Raw genomic sequence first — 8,665 nt, forward strand, 5'->3', positions numbered from 1 at the left:
TCTGAACTTTTTCAAGTAAAGCATTAGTAGTTTGAGGGGAAAAAAAAAGAACTGGTTAGGTTTTGGATTGTGTTTTTAATCAGTACAATGGAATCCCTAGAGAGGAAGACACAAATTACTAAAACTTCCACACATTTATAAATAACAAGTTTCTTTTTTTCAGTGGGCAGTTCAAAGTAACCCCTTCCCTCCGAAGTCCCTGCTGGATCGCTAAAAGGCTGTGGCCAACACCAAATTGCAATGAATTTGAAGTTGTGAAAGAGAAACCCCATTGCTACCAGATACCTCTGTCACTTTATTTTTTAAAACCATCAAACTTGTAGGAAAAGGACTTGGTAACTGTAATTCACTTTTTGGGTTAGCAATAACAATTTAACCTCACTGAAAAATAAGGTACCATTTAAGGGTTTTTCAGTCAAACTTTTTTTTTTACAGCAAGTTACTAGATGACCATTAACAAAGAATCAAGAGTTTCAATTAAGAGAACAGCTCTGGTCTTCATCAGGAATTTGCATCTACGTACCTCAAACATTTTAGAGAATTTATTTTTTCAGACAAGATCTGCTAACTTCTTCCTTTAATTTTCCAGGGTGTAAAATAAGAGTTTGGAATCCTTGCTTGATGACTTGCACATCAAACTTTCAGTTGTTTCTTTTTAGCACAACAGCCTTCAAAAGACAAGTACGAGCTGGTACACAGGGCAGAACCACCTTTATTTCAAAAACACCTTCAGCAGAATTTACTCCTGAGAAATTTCCCACAGGGTTTAGGAGCAGTAATTTTACATCTACAGCCCATGAAACTGGGTAATTCAAAGATTCCCAGGTTAAACTGACTTTCTTGAGATAAGGCAGTAGTGCCATCCCAACTGGATCTGTGGATCTAAGTCGTCCAGAGACACATTCCAAAAATGTCAGAGCCACCTGCCCAGGCTTGTAAGTGCTGAACCACATAGTTTATTGCTCAAAATAGAAGAAATATGCACCAGTTCTTTCATCACTGACTTCTACTTTCTTTCTCAGAAGTTTCTTGTCACATTGATGACTAAGGGTAGAAACAAAAGTCTTGGATCTTCTCTTTCCCCAAATTTAAGGGCACACGAGAATATACTCTCCAAACAAAGCTAACTCCTAACTCTCAATAAAGTTTTTCTTTCCAACACAGGTGCAAGAACACTAAAAGTAGTCAATATTAATTTAATACAAAAAAAGCAATTATCATTTACAAGTATTAAAATTCATTTCATCTGTCCTGGCTAGCTACACTGGAGTCTCATTCTGAAAGTGTTCAGAGGCTTCAGAATGAAAAACTAAGCATCCTTATTTTGTTAAGCATCTCTTCCAGTAAAAAGCCACCTGTTCATTGTTTTGTTATGAAAATATTTTTATAGGACACTAGTCACACGAATCAGCAGGGTCTGGCTGTACAGTATTTTACACAGATAAAGTGCATCAAACAAAGAATGCCATCCAGTGCAAATTGAAGCTGTTTTCCTGAAATCACAATTTAAGGAGCGGGGCGAGGCTCCCTCCGCGCTATCCAATCAAAGGATCATCATCATCACTCTGTAACTGGAGCCGGGCAAAGGGCCGGGAGGGAGCTACTCTGTTCTTGGAGATGATGATGATGCAGGTGAAAGTGCTGAGCACTATGAAAGCCCCGATGACGATCCCAATGGCCTCAGGGACACTGATGCACCACTGATCAGCCAGCAGGCACTTGGTGTTGGCGAAGGTGCCGTTGTGTGGCCGTGGGGTGAGCCCCAGGACGTGGCACATCATGGGGTAGATGTCCACGTTGTCCATAGTGCTGTGGCTGTAGCCGCGGCGGAAGGCGGGGCCGTGCGCGGCCAGGAACGGGTGCATGCTGGGCAGGGCGTTGTCATAGCCATGGTCCCCCACTGCAGTGGGGCAGAGCACAGTTACTGTCACAGCCTCTGCTGCAGAGTCACTGTTCCCCTCCCCATCTGCCCTCACCCCCAAAGCACCTGTTTTAACCAAGGGTAATGCACAGCAGCTCTTGGATCAACCACAGAAGGAAGCCACAGTTCCTTCCCTCTTCCCCAAACCCCACAGGTCTTCCCCCATACTGGCCTTCACCAATGGTCCTCCCTCCCATTAATCTCTTTTCCTTTCAGTGCTTAACATTTCCAGCCTTCCCCTTCCCATTCTTCGTGCCAAAGTTGAAAAGAAGGTTGCCACTCCACAATGAGTCAGTAGCTGGAATGTAAACATTTACTTCTCAGATTTTGGAAAGTCACCTCTCCTTGCAGAGTGGACATTTTAATTACTTTTTAAAAATCGGGCACCTTTCCCTTGATGGTGTTCAGTTAGAGCATATTAAATACTCTCAATTCATGCTTATCAGATTAGATACTTCGGATGAAGGGACACCCAAAGAGTGAAAACCAAAATACAAAGGATCACTGTGCCTCTGGCGGGCCCACAGCAAAACCTTTGTAGCTATAAGGTCAGGAGTACTTGGACATCTGGTAGGTTTTTAAGATGGACTATAAACAGCTAAAAGCAGCCATTGTCAAATTTCCTAACAGCGTTCCTGAAAACCCTGTCCAAGGTGCCAGAAGTCTCTCACAGCATGTACAACACGGTATTTGAGTTACTGCATTTAAGTTTGAATCCATGTCTTAGTAACAGCTGAGGAATATCCCTGAGAACTGTTTCCTTGGGTGCTTCCCTGAAGCTTCTGATGCAAAATGTCCAGATTCCAACTGATTAGGTCACACTCACCACTTCAATGAGCTTCCACTAGTCCTTTTTAATGTTTTCCACACATTCTGTTTGCTACATCTTGCTTGTTTTGACACATCTTTCTAGATTTTTTCCTGCCTTTTACTACTTGTTTGTTTTGAACAGAGCTACTCCAGGTTCCCTCTCCAATGAAGTTCCCAGTTTTTCACCTCTGAAGGATGATTCTGGAGTGTGGAGGTACTGGTACACTTGGCAATCACTGTGCTGCCACTTTGCCCAATAAGACAATAAACCTTAAACAGGCTTTTAGGATAAAACCTCCCCTGCCTGATTCTGGGAAACCTTTGCAAATAAAAGTGATTTGAAAAGTGATTCACTTCAACTGATGCAATGCTGTTCCTTATAAATATTCACTTACTAACTATTTTTAGTTACATGACATTGAATCTAACCAGAAACAAGAAAAAGAGAACTCTGATCAGAGAACACCTGTGCTACATGTTGCCAATTTGAAGATAAGTGTTGCAAATCCGAGGGGAAATTAAAGTATAAACACATCTTGCATGAAAAAGCAGTGCTTCTGTAAAAATACTGAAAAAAACTGAACTTAATTCTGCAAAGGGAAGACATTAAGATCAGCCAAACTGGGTGAAACCAGGATTTTACACCACCTAACACCCTGTCTCTAACAGCAGTTGTACAGGGAAGTATGCAGGAGGGATATCCCTGACCTACCAACCAGCTTCAAGCTGCTGGCTGCTCGGAAACTTCCTGGAAGTAGGTACCTTTGTATTTAATTTTTATTAATGGATTTTCCTACAAAGAATCTGTCCAATCACTTTCTGAACACACATATATACACCCACATAGAGCCTTCATCTGCAACCAGAACTACAGGCTGAATGCTATTACTATTACAAGAAAGAAATATATCTGGAATTTCTTATTTGAGATATACTTTCAGGTGACTGTTGCATTTTTTTCAGTAAATTATACATGCCCCTTGTCTGCCAAAAAAAAAAATCCCTGCATGTGGAACACCTGCAAATATATATACATATATATGTATGTGTAATTTGACATTCATAGCATCTAGCAGGAAGAAAGGGCACAGTTTAGCAAGGCACTGAGAAGTGACACCTGTTCTGAGTTTTGTCTTTCAAACATGCTGGTGTGTTCCTACTATTTTTAGTATTTCCTGCCATTAATTTTCATTCCCTAGTACATGTACTGTGATATTAAATGCTGTGTGTTGCACGCTTTGATACATACCTCTACATATATATTTTATATACAATAAAAAGTTAACCACACTCCAGGGAAAGCTTGAGACAGACTGCTAACCTAAGATAACTCAGACTATTAAGTTGAACATGGCAAAGTGTTTCAGCCAACAGAATATCCCCCAAATCCTCCTCATCTGTTAAGAACACTCCAGGCTCAAGTTGACAATGTTCTAGAAAGTGCTGCACTACTCCAAAACCTGCACAGTGCCAGGACTCCCCCTCCTAAACGAGGGCCATCCTGCAGCTGGCTGGAATAGAAACAAGGCAGTTTACCCACACAAACCACAGAGCAACACACACTTACACTTGGAGAGGGACTCATTCTGTACAATTGTCCAGCCTTCGTCTGCAACCAGAATTATGGGCTGGATTCTCTTGTTATGGCGATAATGGAATCTGTCTGGAATTTCTTCTTTCAGATAAACCTTCATGTGACTGTTGCAATTTTTCAGTAAGTTATACACAACTTCTTTGTCTGCCAACGAAAAAACTGCATGTGAAACAGCTGGAAATTAACTCCTGTTTACTACAATTATCTATCATTAAACCCAAGTTCCATTATTTCAAAACAATTATTAAAAAAAAAAAAACACATAGAAAAGGATTTTTTCATGTCCCTTATGAAATGCTACATGTGTTGAGGTGAATTTCAAAATTTGCTTTCATTTTAAATCAGACACCTCCCTGATGTAGGTTTAGACCTACAACTCAATTCATCATCTGGGTTTGAAGGGCAAAATTCAAGCAGAGAAATCAAGAGAAAGCAATCACCCCCTCAAGGAGTCAGTATTTTACCCAATGCAGTAATTTTTTTTTTTTTTTAACCGTATGAATCACTTTTTTCATTATTCTGGCCACAGAGAGGCCAGCAGTGTCATGATTTCAGACATGACTGTTGGGGATTACTCCGAGATACAAAAATGGAATTCACAGTAAGGAATCTTAAGTTTCACTCTCAAAACAAGAAGTAGTAAAATAATCAAAATTTGGACTAGATTTTCACTTGGAAATTTACACAATGACTTTTTTTAATTCAAAATAACAACATGGGTTTATTTCATGCTCACTGTGAATTACAGCGGCATAGACTAAGTGAGCAACAAGAGATCAGGCACACTAAGTACCTATCTACTTTCTCAACCCCCTCCCTGTACCAGGGTCATCTTATCAGCCACAGCAATTTGACAAGAAACTCTCCTTGTCCCCCTGATTGCCAAAACAAACTTCTAAACAAACCATCATTCTTTAGCTTTCTCATTATGTCCAAATTCTGCAACACGAACTCCATAGGTTTTGCAAAAGATTAAAACAGTCTAATAAACTGTGTACTTTTCAGAGGCAAGATAAACAAGATTTAATTCTCAGTGTATGCCTTAAAAAATAACCAAACTCAAACATACTCTGCCTTGGCAGCACTGCAGCAACCGGAGTCTTGTCTATGAGGGTGTAGTTACTGCGCCCGAGGCATTCATCCAGGACAATCAGCCTCTTTGCAGAGCAGGAGGCCATTCCGTGGTCACTCGTTATTATGACATTAACAGTGTCCCACAAACCCGATGCCTTCAGTTTATTCATGAGGAAACCAACATGTTGATCCACTTCTTCCAACACTCTGCGCATGTTCTGGGTGTCATCTGGGCCATACTTGTGCCCGCTTGCATCTGGTTCTTCCCAGTAGAGCACAGCAAAATTGACCACTGGGTCAGAGCTGTTCAGCCATGCAACAATACTCTCCACTCTCTCCTCAAACTTCACTGAGAAGTTGTACTTCATAAAGAAATGAGGGGTCATGTTGTTGATTTTTACATCACTACCAGGCCACATTGCAGCAGCACTCGCTCCCTTTCCCTGCTGTTGATTTGTTACCCAAATTGGAATTGCCTCATCCCACCAGAAGGGATCCGAATCGTTGAACTGTGAAAACTTTTTCCGGGCATCTGCATCATACATGTCATTAGCCACGATGCCATGGCTTTCCTCATATAAACCTGTCACTATGGTGTAATGGTTTGGGAAGGTCTTGGTGATAAAAGCATTTGTGACTTCTTTTACAAGCACACCATCCTCAATGAATTCCTGGAGATGAGGAAGTTTGTAGGTTTCCAAGTAATCAGCCCTGAATCCATCGAAGGACACGAGGAGTAACCTGGGTACCGAGTCACCAGCTGAGCAAGCACAACAGATGAGTATTCCAGCAAAAAATAACATCAACATCGAGCTCATTGTGCAGACTTTGAAGTACTTCCAGCAGGTAATCAGATGCACCTGAAAAATTTAAAAAGACAAGGCACATAACCAAAACAATTCTGCTGTGACCAGTTTAACCAGCTATACATTATATACATCTTCCTTTTGGAGGGTAACTCCAGAACACCCAGGCTAAACAACCACTCAAGTCAACAGTGGATTTCCCTACTGACTTCGGAGATTTCTTGCATATTGCCAAGAGTTTTTCATGTATTAAAACAAATGAGCAGTGAGATTTTTTCCCCCGCAGACTAAATGAAAGGAAGAATTGTTTTCTTTTGATCAGTTATTCCATTGTTCTGTGTGTCCTATTACAATTCTACATTCCAAGATAGACAATCAGAATTTTTCCTTGTGTTCAAGCACAGGCACTTGAACAATTTCAGACCCACATTTAAGAGTCCTCTGCAGCTCTAAATCATTAGTACCCATCCCTGTTCAGGTCAGAAACCTGCTTCCTACTACAATTGTAATTCTTCTTTTTCATCTCACTTTTACTTTTTCAGTTTCTACCCTCTAGAGTTGCTGGAAGACTTTTGAGCCTTTCAACATTCCCACTTACTCAGTGCTTATTCTATACACAGAACTGCCAGGAGTAACTTCTACTTCTGCCTTCCTTCTAACCTGTTCTACATCTACCATAACAGCATTTAAACCTGTCCTTTACGTGCCACACTTTTCTCTCTAAAAAAACCTAAATTAATAACCTTATCTGTGAGGTAAATATTTCTCACCAAGGAACTGATGACTATTATGAGTGCCAGGTATGATCTGTAAGCTTTTTATCCCCTCTTAATGTATTATGTGTGACCTAAGCACTTTGTTCAGAAAGGTAGAGAATGATGCTCTCAGTCTTTAAGAAAGAGGAAATGAAGCTCCAGGTTTCACAAAACCTTCTGCAATATTGTTAGACAGTGTATTTGCTTCTCAAGGAGAACCCCATCACAACAAATTTTTCCTTTATATTTCTTTTATCATTTATTTTCCTTTATGTGCACACAAACTGTGATTGTAGGAGGCACAGCAGCTGTCTTCCCAACATTTTTAACCCTTTAACCCTTTCCTACAAACTCCTTAGAACGACGCATTTATTTTAAAGGTGTAAGGAGCTTTAATGTTAGCTGTAGCTTTAGCAGTGAGGGGAATTCAAAACACGGGAAACCACCCCCTTCCCCCCCCCCCCCCCGGCCCGGTCTCCAACAGTTGAAATATCTTCAGAAGATAAAAAAGTTACAAGAAAGGACTGTCAAAAATAGCATTAAGGCATCTCTTAGCACAGAGGACTTGGAGGACAGGGCCTTTTCAAAGAAGAAAAAGGAGAAAAGAATGGAGAAGAGCAACGCAGCGGCAAATCGCCCGTTCGATATCAGGTGCTTTAAAAAGCGGAACCAGTTTTCCACAGCGCAGTAAGACGCAAACCCGCAGAGTTCGCTTCGAAATGCTCCGAAGCTGCTCAGCACTGGTGCTTTTATACACAAGCGGCGTGTTCTAACCAAAAATTAACTCTACCCCAGGCAAACCCAGCAAAACAACCCAGCTGTGAAATACCACCAGCACTAGTCCGCCTGCAAAGCGCGGACACACCCAGCACCACCGACCCACCAGGCACTCCGGGTCGGTTTCCCGCGCACCTGCCCCTCACCCGCACTCGGACCAGGCTCACCATCCCCACAGCCTCCCGCCGCGGGACACCCCGTCCCCGCCCGGGCCCCACCGTGAGGTCTCGCTCCGGCTCCGCTCGGGCCGGGACGCGCGGGCGGCACCGGAGGTGACCGGAGGTGACAGGGGGCAGCGGGGGGTGGCGGCCCAGCGCCTGCGCACCCGCCGCCCACGCAGCCCCAACCGACACTGACGGGCCTTTGGAGGGGGCGCAAGAGCTCGCCAGTGAGCGCGGCCTCCGCCCGCTGTGATTGGCTGCGGGCCCGCTGGCGGGAGATCCGATTGGCTGCGGCGCGGGGGGCGTGGCACCGCGATGAACGGCGGAGGGGGAGCGGGAAGTGAGGGGCGGGCGGTGAGAGGCGTCGTGGGGAGGCTACGAGGAGGCCATGGGGGCAATGGGGGATTTCCAGCGTCTAGAGTCAATTAGATAGAAAAGAGCTCTGAGATCATCGAGTCCAACCTATAACCGATCACCACTTTGTCAACTAAACCATGTCCCTCAGTGCCACGTCCAGTCTTTCCTTAAACACCTCCAGGAACGGTGGCTCCACCGCTTTCCTCGGTAGCCTATTCCAATGTCTAATCACCCTTTCTGTGAAGAAATTATTCTTAATGTCCAACCTAAAACCTCCCGTGGTGCAACTTGAGACTATGACCTCTTGTCATGTCACTTGTTACCTGCACGCAGAGCCCGGCCTCCGCCTGGCTGCACCCCCCGTCCAGCAGCTGTGAAAAGCCAGAAGGTCCCCCCTGAGCCTCCTTTTC

General features: G+C 43.3%; 1 protein-coding gene across 5 annotated transcripts; it reads right to left on the reverse strand.

Moving 5' to 3' along the window:
• Positions 1–55: 55 nt before the first annotated feature.
• ENPP4 (ectonucleotide pyrophosphatase/phosphodiesterase 4) lies at positions 56–8,082 on the reverse strand. 5 transcript variants are annotated; one of them, XM_082302487.1, is made up of 4 exons: positions 7,956–8,082; positions 5,395–6,259; positions 4,299–4,469; positions 56–1,900 (listed from the first exon to the last, which is right to left on the reverse strand). In XM_082302487.1, exons 2-4 carry the CDS (start codon positions 6,215–6,217, stop codon positions 1,536–1,538), a joined length of 1,359 nt encoding a protein of 452 aa, XP_082158613.1. In that variant the 5' UTR covers positions 6,218–6,259; positions 7,956–8,082; the 3' UTR covers positions 56–1,535. The 5 variants fall into 5 exon arrangements, with proteins under 5 accessions (XP_082158613.1, XP_082158615.1, XP_082158612.1 ...); XM_082302489.1 differs by having other exon boundaries at positions 7,873–8,073; XM_082302486.1 differs by having other exon boundaries at positions 7,905–8,032.
• Between the last annotated feature and the right edge of the window lie 583 nt (positions 8,083–8,665).

This window comes from Coloeus monedula, assembly GCF_965178545.1.
Source record: "Coloeus monedula genome assembly, chromosome: 2".
In the NCBI taxonomy this organism is placed as follows: Eukaryota; Metazoa; Chordata; class Aves; order Passeriformes; family Corvidae; genus Coloeus; species Coloeus monedula.